At 40.5% G+C, this 22,747-nt stretch overlaps 2 protein-coding genes across 3 annotated transcripts in view; one reads left to right on the top strand and one right to left on the bottom strand.

Moving 5' to 3' along the window:
- Positions 1-1,798: 1,798 nt before the first annotated feature.
- ccdc172 (coiled-coil domain containing 172) lies at positions 1,799-8,732 on the bottom strand. 2 transcript variants are annotated; one of them, XM_046357821.1, is made up of 9 exons: positions 8,547-8,732; positions 8,281-8,366; positions 6,955-7,071; positions 6,653-6,818; positions 6,364-6,465; positions 6,070-6,172; positions 4,227-4,314; positions 4,084-4,144; positions 1,799-2,087 (listed from the first exon to the last, which is right to left on the bottom strand). In XM_046357821.1, exons 1-8 carry the CDS (start codon positions 8,623-8,625, stop codon positions 4,100-4,102), a joined length of 786 nt encoding a protein of 261 aa, XP_046213777.1. In that variant the 5' UTR covers positions 8,626-8,732; the 3' UTR covers positions 1,799-2,087; positions 4,084-4,099. The 2 variants fall into 2 exon arrangements, with proteins under 2 accessions (XP_046213777.1, XP_046213778.1); XM_046357822.1 differs by having other exon boundaries at positions 6,955-7,084; positions 8,547-8,592.
- A 5,228-nt stretch (positions 8,733-13,960) lies between these two features.
- The window catches only part of LOC124041181 (GDNF family receptor alpha-1-like), a 99,976-nt gene continuing 91,189 nt past the window's right edge, over positions 13,961-22,747 (top strand). The window contains exons 1-3 of the mRNA XM_046358454.1: positions 13,961-14,406; positions 15,058-15,360; positions 16,274-16,357. Of these exons, the coding sequence (XP_046214410.1) occupies positions 14,367-14,406; positions 15,058-15,360; positions 16,274-16,357 (427 nt within the window). The 5' untranslated portion in view covers positions 13,961-14,366. The remainder of the gene's footprint in view (positions 14,407-15,057; positions 15,361-16,273; positions 16,358-22,747) is intronic.

The following is a 22,747-nucleotide window of genomic DNA, read 5'->3' as shown; positions in this document are numbered from 1 at the left end:
GCACAAATATTCAGTATGCTACAACAGGCTATGCCTTTACATAAAACACAAACAGTTTCAACAAAAAAATAGTTTCTACAGAAAAAGCTTTAAGGAATAAGAAATTAAAATATAAATGTTTGGTTCTTAAATCATTATTTGCCATATTTCATTATAATTCATTACACAGGGCTATGATTTTGTGTTCTTCAGGAGAAGTCATCTGTATGAGAAGTGCAGTACAGACACCAGACACAAATGGACAACCCATTACATTGGCGGGAACAAGCTGGCCTTTTGCAACAACAAGTCCCCTCTGTAAATCTTTTGTAAGGGTTCTCTTTAACTCCACAGAAAGGCGATGGTGCACAGCTTGTACAGGTGGAATATTTAACACTAAAACATCCTCTAATTCTGTTGTAAGGTCTTAAAAGGCACAGGGCAGTCAAAAACGTGATTTGCCTGTGTTTTATATACATTTCCACACTATGGGGTTGGAATATTATTATTAAAAATATATATGATATTTTATTGTAAGAGCTTTTTGAAAATACTTTTGGCGTGTCTGGTGACATCACCATGCAGTAAATGAGTTAATAGCCCAATACGAAGATTCCAAACCACTCTGCCAATAACAGCTCATTTTCACTTTTCCCCTCCCAACTCAGACCACTCACAGACAATCCTAGCAAAATTCTTGCTTGAGAAATTGCCCTTTGCTAAGAAGCTATTTTTGTTTGAAAACAATCAAAGTAAGGTACTTAACTGTCACCCAGAAATTATTTGATATCGAGATAAAAATGGCTGCATTGGACCTTTAAGTCATATTGAAATAAGGATGATGTTTCAAAGTCAATGCTTTTGAAAACTCCTAAGAATGTGTGTCCCTTTGTCTATGCAGAATCCTTAAGAATCCTTACTTTCCAACGGACCAGGAATGCCTGACGACCAAGAGTTGCAATGATTTTGAGGCTAAGCTCATTAAGCAGTTCATCAATGAGCTAAAGAGCAAAAAGGCATTGACGGAGAGCCAGAATACACCTGTCTCGTCTGTGGATAACCATAACAGAGAAGAGTGAGACCAGAGGGGAAAGCTTCAGTTAGTCGTTCAATTTGCCAGAGATAAGATTAATTTTCCTCTGCTACAATAATCTTTGCACTATCACTAGCTGCTAACACTCAACATTAACGAGGAGAATAACGAAGAAGCTTGATATCATTGTGCTCAGAAGAACTGAAGTATGGAAGAAATGTTAATGAAATGAGTTTAATTGCTTGATGTCAAATGCACTTGTTTTTCTCACCACTTTATTTTTCTGACTTGTTTTTCTAATACATGTTTCTGTAGCAACATTACTTTGTGTGTCAATATTTCTCTAACAACCAGCACCTCCGGTTTAAGTGTCAGAGTGGGTGGATTCGTTGTATACATATTCACTTCTACTTTATTTCTTATCTGATGTGCTTCAAATTCAAATAAAAAATGCAGTTGTTAAATGGTCAGACTACTGCAATCTCAAAGGATATTAAATAAGCATTTTCAAATCCCAGGTGATGTGAGGATTATGTTAGCAGAATACTGCCAGTACAGAGGCTGCAAACCACTTAGTCAAATGGACTGATTTGAAATAATCCGGGTCATGCTCTGAAGTCAACAGAACAAAGACTCAAACGGGATTTGAACTCATTAACTATTACATCATAAGTCAATCAACTGACGGTCAATCAAATTCAGGGATAACATGAAAATGATCTGGAGAAGATACATGCCGGATTCCATAATCGTCAATTATTTTAATGAGTCATTATGCTGGTACTAGAGTACTACATGAACAAGAACATCCTGGATGGCCACCATGTGTGGTGCAAAATGGCCCCTAGAGGGCAGCAAAGAATACAACAAGCAATCTGCAAACATTTACAGTTTTAATAGTCTTCTCTCTCTATGGACATTAATGACATTCAATGAAATGTATAGCCAGGGATCACATTGGAATTGTGTAGGTGGTGTAAAAGTAAGTCATACTATATTTTCTATACATTCAAAATGACATTTCAAGAAATATCACTGACACTGGCGGTTTTGAGGTTGAACACTGCTTCTGTACCTGGAAACAAAGACCATTGACCAGCATCACATCAAAAACATGTTCACATTTACATTTACATTTAAGTCATTTAGCAGACGCTCTTATCCAGAGCGACTTACAACCACACATCATCTGATTCATTTGTATTCTCATGGAAAAACAACCAGAAAAGTCCACAGTGGAGTTCTGGATATGTTTTGATTATTTCTGTTCTCTGATTCTAACTGCTATGTTATTTCTTTCCTATTCTTTTCATAGTACATATATACATATTTTATTGTCAACCTGGTTCAGTCAGATTTTGCTGTACAATGTGATACTGCAACTTCGATAATTTCCACTAGAGGGCAGTTTTCAGGGGTAAAGAATTAGTTTTTGACAATTGCTGACACGTGATTTCTGAAACTATGGCTCCTTTTCTCTAGACTCTACACACAAAACCCCAAAACACACGCACAACATGCAAAACGTCACACATCTGTTGCAAAACCAAATACTTAATTCGAAATGATTTTAACTCTTCTCAAAATTGTGTTTTTCCAATAAAACTCTACACACAAACCAGCAAATGATTAGCTCTTGTACACGCCAATTATACACGGATGTGACAAATATAAAACACTACAATCTTGTGTCTTTTGCATGTTCCGTGTGCAGTGGAGTCCACGGCAGTTTGTCATAGCACTCACACGTATGTGTGCACAAATATATACAGTATGTATGCATATTCAGTATATATTTACACTATAAACAGAAATGCAAGGGGGGAAAAATCAAATGTATTTCTTTCTCAAAACATTGTATTTTCATCAAGATTTCAGGATGAACAGTAACAGACAAAACAAATACAGTAGAAGGTAAACAAAAGGCTTTTCCTTTTCCTCCTCCTCCCTCGTCCCCCTCTTACTCTCACTCCTCTTCCTCTAACTCGTTCTCCAAAATTGGCCTCCATTGTTGTCCAAACCAAGAAAGCCAACCTGAAGCCTATTTATAGTGCTCAAGCTCTGATTTCTAAGTGAAGAAATTAGCTATGTGTTTTCACATGAGATCACTGGGTGTAGGTAATCGGTAAATGAGTGTGGTATTTGGAATGGCAGTGTTTTCCAAACGAAACACAAGACCTGTTAGTTTTGAATGATGTGTCCAATGTAGAGAACTGTGTTTAGTTTTACAATTGCAAACTGAGTGTAAAACAGATAATATGCTTGCAGTTTTGCAGACTTGGTCTGAAGATTAGGTACATGAGGTAATGGTTTCACTGAGTATGCCTCACGGACCACTTATAGTGTGTAAGCGATTGTAAAAAACTGTAATGTAAGTATTAAACAAATGCATGTGATTTGCTCTTGTTCTCTTGATCACTATAACCATATCATCCCGTCTCAACACCCTGGTTCTATGGCTAAAATCTTGTCATGTTTTGGTAACAATATGTTCGGTGGGTAAAGCCAAGACCTTCAATGTGTCACGCCCTGGTCAAAGTATTTTGTATTTATCTTCATGTATTGGGTCAGGCCAGGGTGTGGCATGGAGTTTTTGTATTGTGGTGTGTTTGTCTTGGGGTTTTGGTGGTGGTATTAGGATTGTAGCTTAGTGGGTTATCTAGCAAAGTCTATGGCTGTCTGGAGTGGTTCTCAATCAGAGGCAGGTGTTTATCGTTTCTCTGATTGGGAACCATATTTAGGCAGCCATATTCTTTGAGTTTGATGTGGGTGATTGTCCTTAGTGTCTTTGTTCCTGTCGCTGTATTAGTTGACAAGTATAGGCTGTTTCGGTTTTCGTTACGTTTATTGTTTTGTAGTGTTTGTGTTATTTCGTGTTTACGTTTGTTTGATTGAACGAACATGGATCGCAATCTACACGCTGCGTTTTGGTCCGACTCTCCTTCACCACACCTAGAAAACTGTTACACAATGAGCTGACAGTAAAGTAACACAAAATAGGTACTTAGTAAAATACACTATGTTTTTAAGACTGCTGGTATAATCAATCTCTCTCCTAACCTCTAACATACCTCTGGAATTTGGACACTATGTGAATTTCCTTGAGTATTGTGGAGTCTTCTGAGACAGTTTCTGCAATAAAAAATGTCATGTTACAATAAGAGCTATTGACTTAATTTGAGGCTAATAGATTTGAATAGCTCAGAGTGATTACCGATTGCAGGAACAGGATTTCAGAGCTAAGGGCTTCTCTCAGCAGCTCCAGCTCTCCTTCTTTGTGCATCTCCAGCTCCTTTTTAAGTCTATGACACATTTGAAATGTTAAGTGTCTGAAAAACTAGTCTCTCATTACACACATGTCAAATGTAACATAAAACAATTATCTAACATGAATTTAAGAGTTGGAGCAAATAGTACAACCAAAAGTTTACCCTACCAGCAAATTGGATCTACAGATATTATACAATGGGTGGTTCTAATCTTGAATTCTGATTGGTTAAAACCGCATTCCAGCCGGCGTCTATTCCACAAGTTACCACTGGCTAAGTCTATGACATTAAAATTGTATGGTTTGCACACTTACACTTTTAAAAAGACAGCACTAATTAAATTGACATGCATTCAATTTCAAACAATCAATAGCTGAGTAAAAAGCGTGATTAATGAACACACTCAAAAGAGGAATTATCATAACAGTGAGTGGGCCTCAGCTTCCCCAAAAGCCCCACCCTCAGCACATCCTGTGGACTAATCAGGCCGTCAGTAATGAAGGAGATTTGTGGAACAGAGGGACAGAACATGCTTCCCCTGCATATGATTTAAGAGCAGGAGGAGGCAAACACTTCCTCCCTGGGCCAGATTCTGTATCGATCCATCCTTTTCATTAAGTTCATAACATGAGAATTGTAGGATGTTATTTTTTGACCAGATAATACAGGCAGCAGATCAAAGCCTTAATTCAAGAGATTGGGGTAATGTTGCTTTATTTAAGCATCCTGATCTGAAGAGTACAAGAATGGCAGGATGGGTGCAGGTCCTTTCAGCACATTTCAAGCAGGATCATTAACAGGATGAGACAGGAAGACAATAAATGTGCAATGATTTGTGACCCACACACCAAATACTCAGAGTCTTGCAGTTCTGTCAGAATTGACGATAGGATCCTTGTTATGTCTGTAAAACTCAGTCCTCACGTATTAATTGTATATGTTTCCGAGCACATTTTTGCTCTAACTTCTGACTCTATACACACTCCAGGATAAGCCTTGATCTAGCCATAACGGACCACTCTCCTCACACAAACGCTATCCACGAAATTGAACTAGTCAGTGAGGCTGTCCGCGGGCCCCGGACTGGGAACCCTCGTTGCGGGCCCTGGACTGGGAACCTTCGTTGCGGGCCCCTGACTGGGGACCGTCGCTGGAGGCTCCGGACTGGAGACCGTCGCTGGAGGCTCCGTGCCATGACACATCACTGGGGGCTTCGTGCCCTGGATCATCACTGGATGCTTCGTTCCATGGATCATCACTGGAGGCTTCGTGCCATGGATCATCACTGGAGGCTTCGTGCCATGGATCATCACTGGACTGGAGAGACACTCAGGAGGCCTGGTTCGTGGAGCTGGCACAGGATATACTGGGCCGTGGAGACGCACTGGAGGTCTGAAGAGCAGAGCTGGCACAACCCGTCCTGGCTGGATGCTCACCCTAGCCCGGCAACTGCGGGGCTAGGGTGAGCGTATATTTATTTATTTATAATGTCGCCAACAAAAACAAGAAACAACAACACGACCGTGAAGCTTACGAGGGCTACAGTGCCACTAACAAAGACAATTTCCCACAATAACAAAAGGGAAAAAGGCTGCCTATGTATGATTCCCAATCAGAGACAATGATAGACAGCTGTCCCTGATTGAGAACCATACCCGGCCAAAACATAGAAACCTAAAACATAGAAATAAAGAACATAGAACGCCCACCCAAATCACACCCTGACCAACCCAAATAGAGACATAAAAAGGCTCTCTAAGGTCAGGGCGTGACAGCGCAGTTGATTACCTTAAGCAAGTGCTGTCTGTGAGCGGCTTCTGGGTGACCATCAGACTCTCTGCACTTAAGGACTCGGTCATTGATTTAGCCTCACTCAGCTGGTTCTCCAGGTCTGAAATGAACAACTCTTAATGTAAACATTACCTCCACATACCAGTCTGTTTTTCTCTAAAGAAAATGACACGAGGGGATGGATTCAGTTTAGTCTGCACATTTTACTATACGCTGTCTTTAGGATTGTTTGTTTTATCTGGTGGCGAGCATTCAAACGTCTGCCTGACAACATAGCTGGATCAAATCTACCTTTCATAATATGTTCCAGTCCTTGTAGCTCCAAATGGAGACCTCTCTTTTCTTCTTGCATAGACTTCATCTGAGTATTCGTCCGGCCCATGGAATCCATCTCTAAGACGGGATGGAAAAAACAGTACAAGGGGTCACCATAAAGCCTCAGGTTTGGTCAGAACAGGGCATGGTTAGTGTAGCATCAGGTTATATAATGTAAATATATTATCCATTAATAAACTAGCAAAACCCAATGAATATAAAATTCCCCTACTTCACATGTTAATATAAACAGTGGCTTCTCTACCTTTGTTTAAAGAGCTAACCTCCTCCCCCAAGTTACGTATCTCAGATTGGGTTTGGCTCTCAAACACAGTCTCCCTGTTATTCAAAAGGCTAAAGTCGCTGTTGAAAGTCATGATTTCTTTCATGAAATTCTCCTGTTCCTCCTTCAACGACTTCTTTATTTTCTCCTTCAAACATATGAGCACAGCAAAAAAAATGTAAATAGATTAATGTAGCCTAGATCTATTGAATAGCAATGTACTGTTATGTGGTATTTGTTTAACGTTTGAGTGTGCTTGAATGCCCTTGACAAGAATCACTCACCAAGTGTTTCCTGAGATCCCTCTGCTGTCTCAGAAGCTCCCCTGCCTGCTTTTCAACTTGTACTTGATGCTTTTTCATTAGGTCATACTGCAGCTTTGTCTCTGATAGATGCTGAGCCTGGAAGAACACACTTTTAGCAGTTCCATAAAACAAAACAAAAATGATATTTTTGTTAGCCTGTCCCATTCCATGAAGTTTGATACTTGATTGAACAGTTAATCAAGGGAAATATGTTCTCATTCTAGTAGCTATACTATAGGCACACTGTATTGCCTAGCCTCAACATTCCCCTCACAATATTTATATATTTTTTTTTATAAGCCATTCAGACCAAACAAAGGCAAATGGTACCATTAAGGTAATTACATACTACCTGGCTTCAAATGATATAAGCAATTGTGAAGGTTAATTGTGCTAGTGGAAAGTATTGAAAATTACCGTCTGAAATGCATGGCATTCAGGACAATTGGTTACTATGAGTGTTAAAGTAAAAAAAAAAAAACCAGTAACCTTTGTGTCCTAAATATAATGAAGGGAACAGTTAAAGAGAGCTTGAAAGTAAACTGGCTGGCTGAAGACAAATTTATGATTGAGCAAGCCAAGTGTCATAGACTATGGAACAACGAACACAAAGTTTGAGCTGTTTCATAAAGATAGTGTGCTTAAAACACTTTATCAAACATGTATATGTATGCTATTAACCTACAGCGGCTCAATTTAGCATAATCTTAAATATCAGTAAAATAGATTAAACATATTGGCTGAATGTATGTGATATTCAGCAGCAGCCTATAGTTCAGAGGTTATTGCATCTCATCTCAATGAATGACTCTTTTGATTTGACCCCTGTAATTGGCAATCTCGTTATGTTCCTTTTTTGACATGTACAGGAAGTGCTCAACAATATTATGAAAAGTTAATGAATCTATCTTCCACACATAATTCATTTCAAGCATGTTAAAACGTTGCTTGCTATAATGCTAATGTAATCCTGCGGAAACTAGGAATTGATTTTGTAGTGCCACTTGCAATTGATCCACAGTCTCTGATGAGGCCTCTAATAGATGAAGGGTTTTAATCATACGATTAATCACCTCTTTAATGTGTCTCAATATGTATCAATATACTGCACTTAATCTGTCAACACACTCTCTCAGGACTAATTAATGTAGCTATTTGACTGTACATTCACTGTACAACTGTAGCCTACATTCACTGTTCAATGAAGTGTCTGTCCTTATCTCTGTCACTTCAACAATATTCTGTCAGACCATGCTTTGAGGTTCTCTCTCTCTTACACATAGGTAATGATAACAGCAGATTCACCTGTTCATCAAGTTCCTTGGAGAGACATTCTGATTTTGCTGTCAATGACTTGACCCTGTCTTCACATCTTGCAATAGCAGCCTTGACTGACAGAACATTGAATAAGGAAACACAACAGTGACCTTCATGACAAACACAACCAGTCACATTCTTTCCCCCAATTCCTGAAAAAGTCAATTGAAAACTAAAAGTAGTATAATTTAGCTAACATTGTGTCAATAACAGCTAGCTTGATATTAGAAAGGAAATTATGGTTGGCAGCTCACCCTCTTGAGATTGTCGCGTTTTCTCCGATATTTGCTGTTCAGTTAGTAGAATTTGTTGAAACAGAGTATCCAAACTCATATCTTTATCGGATAAATATGCTATCTAGCTGTATTAACTTTTTAATTGTTTATTAAATATGACACCAGGACAGCAGTAAAACATACAAGTGTGTTGAGATTCCAGTCGAATTCCCGCCAACAAATGTGCACGTGTTCTATAGCGCGCATGGAGTCCTATTCTAGGCTGCGCGAGCCTATTTGTAGGCATGAGAGGTCAGTTTACTTTTACCAGAAAACCTACTAATATCGTGTAACATTTCAAATGGTCCTCACCCAAGCGGCTGTGTTTCTTAAACCCACAGAAATATGTTGAAACTGGGGGTAGCCTAGGGGGCTTTTCATTGTAGCCTACCACAATGAATACATTATGTAGGCCTAAACATACTGAGAAATGTACCAGTGCAGCCATTCTCTCAAGATCGCGTTCATTCATCACGGTTCTGCTTCAATGAACTATTAGTTCTGCCATCCACAGTATTGTTTGACGTTTGTAAGCACAGTTGGCAATCAATAGCTTTAAGTCAGTGTCATTTGCTCCTTCAAGATTTGTCACATAGGCCTATAGAGGCTAATTCTTTACTTTACCCAATTTTCTCCTGAGCACTGCCAGAAAGAATGGTTTGAGCCAGTGCCATGAAGAACATTAAAGTGTGAATGCCTGCCTCCTTATATGACCAGGACTATATCATTCTGACATTCATTTGCTAAATTAATAGTAAATATTGATTGAGGCTTTTCATAAATCCCAGATTGATGTTGCTCACCTTCATGAGGTTGGCAACCTTCCCTTTGAAATTAAAATAGCCAAGTTACCAAATTATATAGGTTTTCCAGACAATTAACTAACACGATATTTTTCCTTCTCAACATGCCTGTAATTTGGTCAAGGAGGATACATATTTTATTTTATTTGAACAAAACTATCATTTGAAAGCTCCCTTTGAAAAAGCCAATTAATTGGCTGAGCCTATGCGGTTTTGCAATTTAGGACTATGCCTATTTGTGTTCCCCTTATACATTCACTGAATTTATGTTGCTATTGTCCAGTATAATTACCCTAAACTGTCAAAAAGACCAGAAAAATATGTTTTAAAAATCCTTTTGTCTTTACCGTGACTTACTGACAGTGAGTCACTGTAAAAATGTACATTATGTTCCAAAGAAAAATTTGGTTTAACAGTACCCTACTGTAAACTTTACAGTAATGTACTTTTAAACCAAGTTTATTTGGAATATTTACTTTTTTTTTTTACTATAGTTACTATAAAAACAACAGGATATTTTTACATAATTTTCTGGCATACCTAATAAACTCAGCAAAAAAAGAAACGTCCTTTTTTCAGGACCCTGTCTTTCAAAGATAATTCGTAAAAATACAAATAACTTCACAGATCTTCATTGTAAACGGGTTTAAACACTGTTTCCCATGCCTGTTCAATGAACCAAATACAATTAATGAACATGCACCTGTGGAATGGTCATTAAGACACTACTTACAGACGGTAGGCAATTAAGGTCACGGTTATGAAAACGTAGGACACTAAAGAGGCCTTTCTAATGACTGGACAGAACGGACAGCTGATCGTCCTCGCAGTGGCAGACCACTTGTAACAACACCTGCACAGGATCGGTACATCCAAACATCACACCTGCGGGACAGGTACAGGATGGCAACAACAACTGCCCGAGTTACACCAGGTACACACAATCCCTCCATCAGTGCTCAGACTGTCCACAATAGGCTGAGACAGGCTTGACTGAGGGCTTGTAGGCCTGTTGTAAGGCAGGTCCTCACCAGACATCACCGGCAAAAACATCGCCCTGGACCCGACAGAACAAACCCTAGACCCGACAGAACTGGCAAAAAGTGATCTTCAATGATGAGTCGCGGTTTTGTCTCACCAGGGGTGATGGTCAGATTTGCGTTTATCGTCAGAGGAATGAGCGTTACACTGAAGCCTATACTCTAGAGTGGGATCGATTTGGAGGTGGAGGGTCTGTCATGGTCTGTGGTGGTGTGTCACAGCATCATCGGACTGAGCTTGTTGTCATTGCAGGCAATCTCAACGCTGTTTTTTACAGAGAAGACATTCTCCTCCCTCATGTGGTACCCTTCCTGCAGGCTCATCCTGACATGACCCTCCAGAATGCCACCAGCCATACTGCTCGTTCTGTACGTGATTTCCTGCAAGACAGGAATGTCAGTGTTCTTCCATGGCCAGCGAAGAGCTCGGATCTCAATCCCATTGAGCACGTCTGGGACCTGTTGAATCGGAGGGTGAAGGCTAGGGCCATTCCCCCCAGAAATGTCCGGGAACTTGCAGGTGCCTTGGTGGAAGTGTGGGGTAACATTTCACAGCAAGAACTGGCCAATCTGGTGCAGTCCATGAGGAGGAGATGCAATGCAGTACTTAATGCAGCTGGTGCCCACACCAGATACTGACTGTTACTTTTGATTTTGACCCCCCCTTTGTTCAGGGACACATTGTTCCATTTCTGTTAGTCACATGTCTGTGGAACTTGTTCAGTTTATGTCTCAGTTATTGAATCTTGTTATGTTCATACAAATGTTTACACATGTTACGTTTGCTGAAAATAAACGCAGTTGACACTGAGAGGACGTTTCTTTTTTTGCTTTGTTTACAAGAAGGTAGGCCTATGCACACTTAGCTTGCTTCTGTGTTTGTTAAATCATCATCTAAGCCTACTATCGGACAAGCATTTGGTTTGTGGAATTTTATTCAGCAGATTACATGGTCGGTTAATAGTTATGCATTATGCAGTCCTTAAACATCTTTTATTAGGCTTACTTAATTCATAAATGTTACTCGCCAGCTCATTCATGTGCATTCATTGTTTGCAGTCCGGCCGACATGCATTTCCTGTTCCCAGGAGTAGACGACGCACCTGATTGGTGCCAATTCATGCCCCGTTTCGAGGAGCCAATTTTGCCTCATGGGTTTAGTTTCTCCCTATTTGTTATTTTGAGATTACATAAATATATTGTCTTTGTGTCATTTGAGTTTATAAGGCCATTTTGTTCTATGGTGATTCATTTATTAATGTTATTTCACAGATGTAGGCTGAGAGGTTGATGTGCCTAATGTTACCTCTCTAGAGTAGTGAGTTGGTATGACCCAATCCAGGAGGGCTGTCAACAGGTATGTTGTCTTTTTCAGACTTTCAGTTGGGCGTGTTCCCCTGCTCAAACGTTGAATGCATTAACCAATGGTTGCGTGCAACGTCATTGACTGTGTCATCGACTGACAGACTGCTATAACATATGATGTGGTTAGCTGATATGTAAAATATCTATCCAGAAATGGTCAAATCTGGCAGGTGTCAACAACGCCTGGGCAGAGGAATGCGCCCATTAACTTCTGATAGTCGCCTGCCTGTCTGGCAGCCATAATGTTAAACGACATGCTTGTTGCGAGGCCTTATTAAGTGCAGCTTTATGGTTAAAAGCTGGAGTTCACAGTAAAAGTTTTTGCAAAGACAGTTTATTCTACATCCTTTCCAGTTTTTTGGGGATCCCTTTTGTTGGCACATTAATTGGGGAGGACGGGCTCGTGGTAATGGCTGGAGCGGAATTAATACAATGGTATCAAATACATGAAACACATGGTTTGATACCATTCCATTTGCTCCATTTCAGACATTATTATGAGCCATCCTCCCCTCAGCAGCCTCCATTGCTTTGTAGGCCTATATATTCGAAAGATAGTGGATAAATCATGATCGTTCACTCAGGCCGTTTATTGTTGGAAAAATGATCCGTTTCGGTTTGCTTAACGGGGTAGCCCATAGACACCAATGTGATAGCATCTGGGTCTGGTCTGTTTAGTTCATTGACTTCAATTGTACCATAAATAATTTGTGGGTAAGATGTCTCGCTTCCTTTTCTGTGTCTGACGTAAAGCTTGCGTTCCCCTGCTGAGATTTTGCATGCATCAACCAATGGTTGCATGCCACGTCATTGACTGTGCAGCTTGGCACTAGATTGCAATAATATGTGGTATATAAAATACCTATCCAGGTGTTGTAAGATCTGACATGCGTCAGCAACGTCTGAGCAGGGGAACACCACCATAGTCTTCTCTTTCACACTATCTGTAAAAATGTAAATAGCCCTGCTCTCTCAGCTTCCCATTTGTGTATTAAAGGATTTAGTCCAGTTGATATGGTGGAGTGGAGGGGAACATTCATTCATTGTTGATTGTTTCGGTCAACAGTCGATTGGGTCTAACCATAGAAAATTCCTTTACAATTCCTTAAAATTCCTTCTGTATTTAGCCTAGTGAAGGACTGAAAACGAATCAATAGGGCATGTATTACATCTCACTTAATAGGATGTGTATCTGTGTTATTATATGGTCAACGTTAAAAGTGTAGACCTAATATAGAAAATTATGTCAAATGAACGTAATAGGCCTAATGAAATATGTTAAAATGTTCATTATCATAAACCACTCAATTTTTGTGATTTGTATAGCCTCCAATTAATTCAGATAGTTTCATATTACATTCGCCACGTCTAGGCTATAGTGATTGCATTATTTTGCATATAATCAGATGCATGTTGATGCTTTTTTAAACCAACAGATGGCGATATTCACCCATGTTCACCTTTTATAGCCGATGTCAAGAGTGGATAGAAGGAGCGCACTGCTGGCTCTACACTCTCAGCTCTGGTACTGTATGGTACTGAAAAAGGAGGCTCCGTCTCCTTTTTCATTACACGCTCCAAATGGGTGGCGAAAGCGCATCCTGAGCATAGCAAACACTAAGTCAGCATTAATACGCGACGATCTGGATAGATTTTTCAATGTGAAAAAGGAACAGTGACAGGTTTCCGCCGAATTGGTGGGATAGCGTCGCACGTCAACACAGATTTTCAATTGATAGTGTACTTGTAGGCTACACCATATTATCTGTGCGCATGGGGTTGTCTCTCGCTAAAATTTGAGTGTGCTGTTTTGAACAGCCATAGCAGCTTTGGTTTTGACTAAGGTATTGGGGATAGTCACATAACACGTTGTTTAACCTCTACATGTTGTGAACTCTCTGTAACTCCATGAATAATAGAATATTGTAAATTATAATGGTGTAGCCTTGTCCTGGGGAATGAATCAAGACACTATAATATTTTGATACAATTTAATACAGAATCAACAATCAAAACGTTTGCAAATAGTGTCATACCATATTTTCACAAATAATATATTGCGTATGCATTTAGCCTCACATCGACACTGTATTCCAGAAATAAAATGTGTCTGAAAGTTTGAATTGATCTACTTGTCATCGCCGAAATACACGTTGAAACGCAGAAGTTCCACTGCCTTGCCGCTGCTGCCGGGTTGGGGTTACTGCACTATTGAGCAGTGGACTACAGCATCCTCGCGCGCTAAGACACACGCGGACATCCTACGAGCTGGAGTTCCGAGAGCACTCACCGGTTCGTTTTGTCTCCTTGTGATCTCTCATCCAAGTCTTTTATTTAGTTTTTAAACGGAATCATTCTGTGGTTGATGGTATCGGTTGTCTGTCGCAAAACATTGGAGTACTTTTGGGTCGGAATGTTTTACGCATGAAGTCAGCTGGATGTGTTCTGTAGCCAATGTCGGACCTCATCCACCCGATATTTCCAATGGATTTGAATAGAGTGGAAATGCCTTGGGAATAAAATCACAAAGTTTTTTTTCTATATGTTCTATAAATTCCATTGTAACAAGGCATCACAAGGATACAAACGCAATGATTTTCATCACACTTTATGTCGTGCTGCCTCTTTTAGGTAAGTTTTAGTTTCTCAAGGCCTATTACTTATGAATATGACTAATATATGCTATACATGCCTAGTATGTGCATTTTTAAATGGACAATAATAAGAAATCAGAGGGCAGCTGAGATGAGTACATAGGAAACATATAGTGATCTTTGCGGAGAGAGATGAGCCACCATAATGCGGACCATGCCCATTGACTACCGAAAAATCAAATACGAGCTCATGTAGCCTAATCGAATTGAACTGAGTTCTAATTCTGCAATAGACACAACTAAACACAGTGGCAATTCATTATCCGTCTCTCATGTATAACCTATATACACTACTATAGCCTACATTGAAAAATAAAAAGCAGAACATTACTTGTCCTCAGCTGATTTTTTAAATATTTAACAAATGTATAGGGTATGCGATGCATTGATCACTATGTCAGTGACGAGTAGCCTATATGAGATGTTTGTGTTGTTGTTATTGTCACGGAGTTGCGCACTAAAATACGCTCAGTACAGCGTTAATACAGTATGTTAATCTGTAAAGAAGCTTTAGTTTGGATTAATCTCTGAATATGTATTGTGACTAAATCCCGTATAGCCTACAATATTTAATATATCAACGACAGAAACATTATTAGTATTATCACTATTCATTCTCCCCAAACAGATGTATTGTATGCCCAGGAGAATGTCCTTTCTGGTCCCAACCGCCTCGACTGTGTCAAGGCGAGTGAGCAGTGTATGAAGGAGCAAGGATGCAGCACCAAGTATCGGACAATGAGACAGTGCGTTGCTGGGGGGAAGGAGAGAAACTTTAGCATGGTAGCCGGACTGGAGGCGCAGGACGAATGTCGGAGCGCCATGGATGCGCTCAAGCAGAGCCCCCTGTACAACTGCAGATGTAAAAGGGGTATGAAGAAAGAGAAGAACTGCCTTCGCATCTATTGGGGAATCTACCAGACTTTGCAGGGTATGCACTTTGGTATCATTGCAGTTGGCTACAACACAGCAATCACACATTGTCAGAAGTCAATCTGATGTTAATCAATGGTTTAAAAAAACATTTCCCAGACCTGCTGTATGAGTAATGTATTAACGGACCATGTAAACTGCTAAAGCAATACCGTTTCAGGGAGAAAACAAGACATTATTGGGTGCGTAACTTTCCCGCCCGTGCGTAATGGGAAAGGAGTGGGGTAATGACCTTAAACAAATCTCTTAGAATGAATCGAGTGTAAAGCCCTTTGGCACTCGTCATCTCGCAGTAGATCGTATACAAAAATTGTACTGCCTAATGCCAGTGGGGCAGTAGGGGTTCTCAGTTGCTGACCAAATTGCCTAATCAACCGTAGCCTAACGAGTAGTAGGGCGTCATGGAAATTGACTGACCTAGATACCCATCTCATGTGTATGCGCATGTGAAGAAATGGCAAGCCATGGTAGTTTACAAACATTTAGTGAAAACAATAACCCACGTGCATGCTCTTTAAATAAAATCTATATATCTTTATGTATGTGTGTATGTATGTATGTATGTATGTATGTATGTATGTATGTATGTGTGTATGTATGTATGTATGTATGTATGTATGTATGTATGTATGTATGTATGTATGTATGTATGTATGTATGTATGTATGTATGTATGTATGTATGTATGTATGTATGTATGTATGTATGTATGTATGTATGTATGTATGTATGTATGTATGTATGTATGTATGTATGTATGTATGTCTGTCTGTCTGTCTGTCTGTCTGGCTGGCTGGCTGGCTGGCTGGCTGGCTGGCTGGCTGGCTGGCTGGTTGTCTGCAACATGTACATGCATATTAACACTACAAGAGTATGTTAAAAATCACATTGTATTTCAATATTCCTTTCAGGGAACGATTTCCTCGAGGACTCTCCTTATGAGACCATGAATAGCAGGCTGTCTGACATATTCCGACTGGCCCCCATTATTTCAGGTAAGGGCATGGATTTATTAAGAGTTTACTATGGTGCAACTTATTTAAAAGTTCACGAACGGATACTTGGCTTTTTTTTTTACAATCCTCACACTTTCCCTCTTTCGCCCCAATGAAATGCATGCCCATTGTTAGTGAATTTGCACGGGGAGCTATAGTTCTGAGTGTTCACTGAGAGCTCAACACGGAGTGTGGTGGTGTGGAGTTGTAAAAATGTAAAAATGCGTCAGGTTGTAGCATAGTTTATTGAGCTGTGTTTAAATTGTACATTGAATTGTGATGGTCATATCAAATCGATCATGAATGCGGGGAGGGGGTATCACATAGGACACCGTTACACGCATTGGTGGAGTGAGTTTCTGTTCAATTATGAGCTGCCTCTAGATGGCAATATTCTCCCTTGTTCACGATCGCACAGGTTCTATCCATGGAAGCTATAGCGGCCTTTGACTTTACCTTGGTCTTTGTTGTGAGAAACTACAATCCGGTGCTGGTGAGGTGCCATGTTGTATGGCGAATAAGAGAGCTTGAGATGAGTTTAATAAGCACATAGAAATGTAACACAGAGATTTGGCTCTATTTAGATTTGCAATCGGATTGTGGATATGAAGGGGAGCTAATCTTTTCATACATTTCCTGTCCTAATTTAAATGGCCAAGACTGTAACACTGAGCAAAAGTATTGTTCTTGCCTGCAAAAGGAATCACCTGTTATTATGTCACTTGTGGACATACTTGTGTAAATAATATAGTATGCCTACATTTCTCAATTACACTAACCTGACCAAAGGTATTTATTTTTATTTTACCTTTATTTAACTAGGCAAGTAAGTTAAAGAACAAATTATTATTTTCAATGACGGCCTTGGAACAGTGGGTTAACTGCGTGTTCAGGGGCAGAACACCAGATTTGTACCTTGTCAGCTCAAGGGTTTGAACTTGCAACCTTCCGGTTACTAGTCCAACTCTCTAAACACTAGGCTACCCTGCCGCCCCTGCTGCCCCAGGCACCTGCTCATGATTCCAAAATCATGGATATTAATATGGAGTTGGTGTCCCCTTTACTGCTATAACAGCCTCCACTCTTCTGGAAATGCTTTCCGCAAGATGTTACTTGGAACATTGCTGCGGGGACTTGCTTCCATTCAGCAACAAGAGCATTAGTGAGGTCGGGCACTGATGTTGGGCGATTAGGCCTAGCTCGCAGTCTGCGTTCCAATTCATTCAAAAGGTTTTTGATGGGGTTGAGGTCCGGGCTCTTTGCAGGCCAGTCAAGTTCTTCCACGTCGATTTTGACAAACCATTTCTGTATGGACCTCACTTTTTGCACAGGGGCATTGTCATGCAGGAAAGGGCCTCCCCCAGCTGTTGCCACAAATTTGGAAGCACAGAGTCGTCTAGAATGTCATTGTATACTGTAGTGTTTAGATTTCCCTTCACTGGAACTAAGGGACCTAGTCCGAACCATGAAAAACAGCCCGACCATTATTCCTCCTCCACAAAACTGTACAGTTGCGCTATGCATTCGGGCAGGTAGCGTTCTCCTGGCATCCGCCAAACCCAGAGTCGTCCATCAGACTGCCAGATGGTTTAGTGTGATTCATCACTCCAGAGAACGTGTTTCCACTGCTCCAGAGTCCAATGGCGGCGAGATTTACACCATTCCAGCCAAAGTTTGGCATTGCGCATGGTGAACTTAGGCTTGTGTGGGCTGCTCGGCCATGGAAACCCATTTCCCTAAGCTCCCGATGCACAGTTCTTGTGCTGACGTTACTTCCAGAGGCAGTTTTGAACTCGGTAGTGAACTCGGTGGTCCCGTTCTGTGAGCTTGTGTGGCCTACCACTTCATGGCTGAGCTGTTGTTGCTCCTAGCCATTTCCACTTCACAATAACAGCAGTTAATGTTGACCAAGGCAGCTCAAGCAGGGCAGAAATTTGACAAACTGACTTGTTGCAAAGGTGGCATCCTATGACAGTGCCATGTTGAAAGTCACTGAGCTCACTGGTCATTCTACTGCCAGTGTTTGTCTTGGAGATTACATGGCTGTGTGCTCGATTTTATACACCTGTCAGCAACGGGTGTGGCTAAAATAGCCAAATCCACTATTGGCCATGTAGTGTATATAACCTGGAAGCATAGACAATTATGGTTGTTCCTTTAGTTAATTACTTTTTGTATATTGATCGCTAAACTGACAAAATCAAGGGGCAATTTCGTTATATCATCAATGGCGATAGAAAGACATAAACTGCAGCAACATGATGTGTCCTTGGGCAAAGACCCAAATAACATTTCTAGGACAAATACTCTAATTTCAGAAAAGTGGAAATTACACATCAGTCATTATTATTGCCTGTCAGAATACAGCCAAACATCAAAGCTACATTTCTAGCTTCTTAGGAGCATAGTTCATATCAAGGCAAATAACAGCCCCAGACATTTTCCCCTCTGAGCTACCAGAACAGAAAGATTTATAGGAAAGCGCTCAGCATTTGAAGGTGCTCCTTATTCCCCTTTGAAAAGCTCTTTATGTTGATTGACGGTTGCACATTTCTCTCTTAGCTACGTGTCCCACAGATCATCCGTACTTGCTCATCATGGGGGATTTATGGGCCAGGCAGGGTGAGAGGGACACCTTATGGGTGAGAGGGGTGACAGGACGGGTGTCAGGGAGGTTTAGGTCAACACAGTGCCTCCCACAGGCCCTACTTCCAGGCAGCCCTATAAAATGGCTGTCTCCGTAAGGCTGAGAGGACTCATAGATCAGCTGACTGATTCATAGTGGGGAACAAAGGGAGGCATTGTGAGATGTAATTAATCTGTAATAGGCCCCTGCTTTGGCCCTGAGCCTCATAATCTCCAGTGACACTCTGGTCATTCTCCTCAGACACTTCCTGATTATAGTGAGGTTTATTCCTGATCTTTTCTACACACTGACCCCCAGGTCCTACTGTCCCCATTCCCACCTCCACTCTGGGTACTGTAGGCCTCTGATGGACTGAACCAGACATAAAGCTGGAACAATATAAGTGAAGCTTATACTGTAGGGTACACAGCTGCCTTAAAGCACGCTGGCTGTCCTTTATTAAGTCACATGAGAATAGAATAGAGTAGCATTAGAACTGCAGCTCAAATGTGTGAAGAGGATGTGGAAAGCCCATGGCGTGATTGCATGGACACACACACATTTGCCCATACATACACACACACATACTTGTGTGCACAGCGCGGACATGTGCGTACTGACAGTCACACACACCCTATCAACGATTTTTAATGGAAGAGCTCCACAGGTAAGCAGGCAGGAGCCATCCAGGGCAATCAATAGCTCAATAAGACTATATTCCATAATGTCTGGGACAGGGCCAAAGACTCATACTGCACACAAGTACACAGACACACACGCACGCACGCACGCACGCACGCACACACACACACACACACACACACACACACACACACACACACACACACACACACACACACACACACACACACACACACACACACACACACACGTTCACTGAGTGTACTAAACATGACATAGACTGACCAGATGAATCCAGGTGAAACCTATGACCCCTCATTGATTTCACTTGTGTAGGTGTGCCATTCAGAGGTTGAATGGGCAAGACAAAAGATTTAAGAGTTTTTGAACGGAGTATGGTGGTTTGAGTCTGTCAAGAACTGCAACGCTACTGGGTTTTTCACACTCAACAGTTTCCCGTGTGTATCAAGAATGGTCCACCACCTAAAGGACATCCAGCCAATTTGGCACAACTGTGGGAAGCAGAGTCAACATGGGTCGACATCCCTGTGGAACGCTTTCGCCACCTTGTAGAGTCCATGCCCAGACAAATTGAGGCTGTTCTGAGGGCGAAAGCGTGTGCAACTCAACATTAGGAAGGTGTTCCTCATGTTTTATACACTCAGTGTACATCCAGTTCTAAGTTAATTACATTATTTTCAAATATTTTCTCCAGGCAGGTAGAATGCTTTTAGCCTTATGTTGAGTCAGGGTGAGTCACTTCCCACTGGGCAAAAGCTGGTTGAATCAACGTTGTTGTCACGTCATTTCAAGCAAAAAAAATCAATGTGATGACTCTGAATTAATGTGGAAAACTGATTGGATTTGCAAAAAGTCATCAATGTAAGGGAATTTCTTTTCTCACCCAACTTTTAAACTTAATCCAATCCAGTGACATGGTGATATCTTTTTTAATTTAATGTTGAATTCACGTAAATTGACAACTCAACCACATGTAAATCAAAACTAAACATTGAAATGACGTCTGTTCCCAGTAAGTCGGTCTCTTAAAACCTCCTAAATATAATAGCACAATGTAGATTTCTGCCTAAATAGACATACCCTAAAGTAACTGTTACTCATGTGTAATTACATGACTCTGTATATTTGGAAAGAAAACATCTGGTAGAAGTTACATAGTTCAGAATACACAAGCACACACAAAATAACCTTTTTTTTGTTTTTGTTATGTTAAAAGTCATCTTTCATTGACAAGCTATAAGTGAATGATTGATACCCAGAGCTGGAAACAAATCAGATGGCTTCTACAATATTTGAACAATATCCTAAAAAAAATGGGATTGATAGACCTAACAACTAGAAATGAGCAGATGTTTTAGTAAGTGGTGTCAGGTGTGGTCACAGGATGTTTCCAAGTGTCCCTGAACCTCTCAAAAGTGTCTTATGTCTGTAAATTAGATAATTCCAGTGCTATTACATATTTGAAATCCCTACATGCTCTTTGTTCAATATAAAAACACAATTTCTACCATTTCAACCTCTCCAAAGTACCTGAACTTTTAGTCTAGGCATATCCACTGTATTGAACCCACATACAAATTACAGTTTTACAAAAACAGTGTAAAAGCAACAGGTATACATAAAACATATATAAAAATGTAACCAACTTGGTTACACACGTGTCATTCACTAAAAAAGGTGTAAGAATAGAAAAAAGCTGAACTATTTACAAATTGCATTTGTGTTTGTTTTACATCCCAGGTGTAGATGATTGGATTTCACTATCACCTTAGCTTGTGCATATCGTGATAGTCTTTGAAGCAGTCCCTCTCTGCCAGGAAACAAAAAGCAAATAGGCATTTTGGACAGAAGATCTGGCATTTCCCCCCTTTTTCCCCTGTGTTTTGTGCCATGCTTGCAGTTCTTCCTTTTGTCTTTTGGCATATGTGTTGGATAGTGGCGCTCACCTTGAGTGGGGGTGTCTTGTGATGGTTGCGAGGTTGCTTTGGGACCCCAATTCAGCCATTTCCAACACCAGCTGCTCTCTGAAGGCCAACTGGGAGAGGGGGGTTTGACCTTTTGCTTTGGCCATCTGCTTGTGGAGAATGAAAGCATTTACTGTAGCAATGGCCACACAGTGGTAAAAAAAAGTCTTATACCACTTCCTGGTCTGGTGGAGGACTTGGTAGTAGCCTATCTGAGCATCGGAGCATTATCTGAGCATTATTTTTCAAGAGGTCTATGAAAAGTGGATATCGAACCATCAGACAGGGTGATTGACATAGCAGTGGGGGGTGAAGACCTTGACTGGTGGGTGCGCTTGCTGGGGAGGGGTGGCTCCCAAACGTCATCATCCAAATCCTCTGCATCTTCCACTCTGTAGTGAATAAAATACAGGGATATGTTGTTATAAGACACACAGAATTTCAGTTGACTAAATTCACAAAACAATATTAATGTAAAGTGAAAACACCAAGCCTAAACTTTATCTGTACAGTGACTCACATAGAAGGTGTCAAGCACACACACAATGGAGACAAAGACAGAGGTCAGAACCACAAATTAAGAATGGCCATAAGAGTTCAGTGGTCGCTCCAAAGTTACAAGAATGAAACTTAGAACATCAAACAGTGAACTAATATGAAACATAGACATGAACTACTTTGGAATTATATAACATTAAAATGACTTGTTACATAGGTCTATGTAAATTAAATCAAAATCCTCGTATTCCAAATCGCTCCCCTAATCCGAGTCTGACCAGTATTTTATTCAAAGTTTCTATGTCGGTATACTTATTCATAGCTGTCTTCTTTTTAGCTTCCTGTTCGATATTCTTAGTTTTGACCTTTATTTCCCCCCATGAGAAGCCATATTTTATGCTGAAGCTATGAAATTAAAGCGATTAAATCTGTTTACAATGTAATGTAGCGTGCTTGGTGCATCTCGTCTCTGAGCCAGTTAGCAATATTTCGCATTATGCATAAAAGATTCTAGGCCTTGCTTTGTCCCACCCAGGTCAACTACATATCCCTGGAAAGCTTATCTCATTGGCTACAAGACTGTCAAGGTGCCATAGTAGCCAATACCCTGTGTAAGCAGGCAAAATCATATTTTTAATG

The sequence above is a fragment of the Oncorhynchus gorbuscha genome, linkage group LG08, assembly GCF_021184085.1.
Source record: "Oncorhynchus gorbuscha isolate QuinsamMale2020 ecotype Even-year linkage group LG08, OgorEven_v1.0, whole genome shotgun sequence".
NCBI lineage: Eukaryota > Metazoa > Chordata > Actinopteri > Salmoniformes > Salmonidae > Oncorhynchus > Oncorhynchus gorbuscha.
Note: the sequence above shows the minus strand (reverse complement) of the source record. Positions and strands in the feature narration are given on the sequence as shown.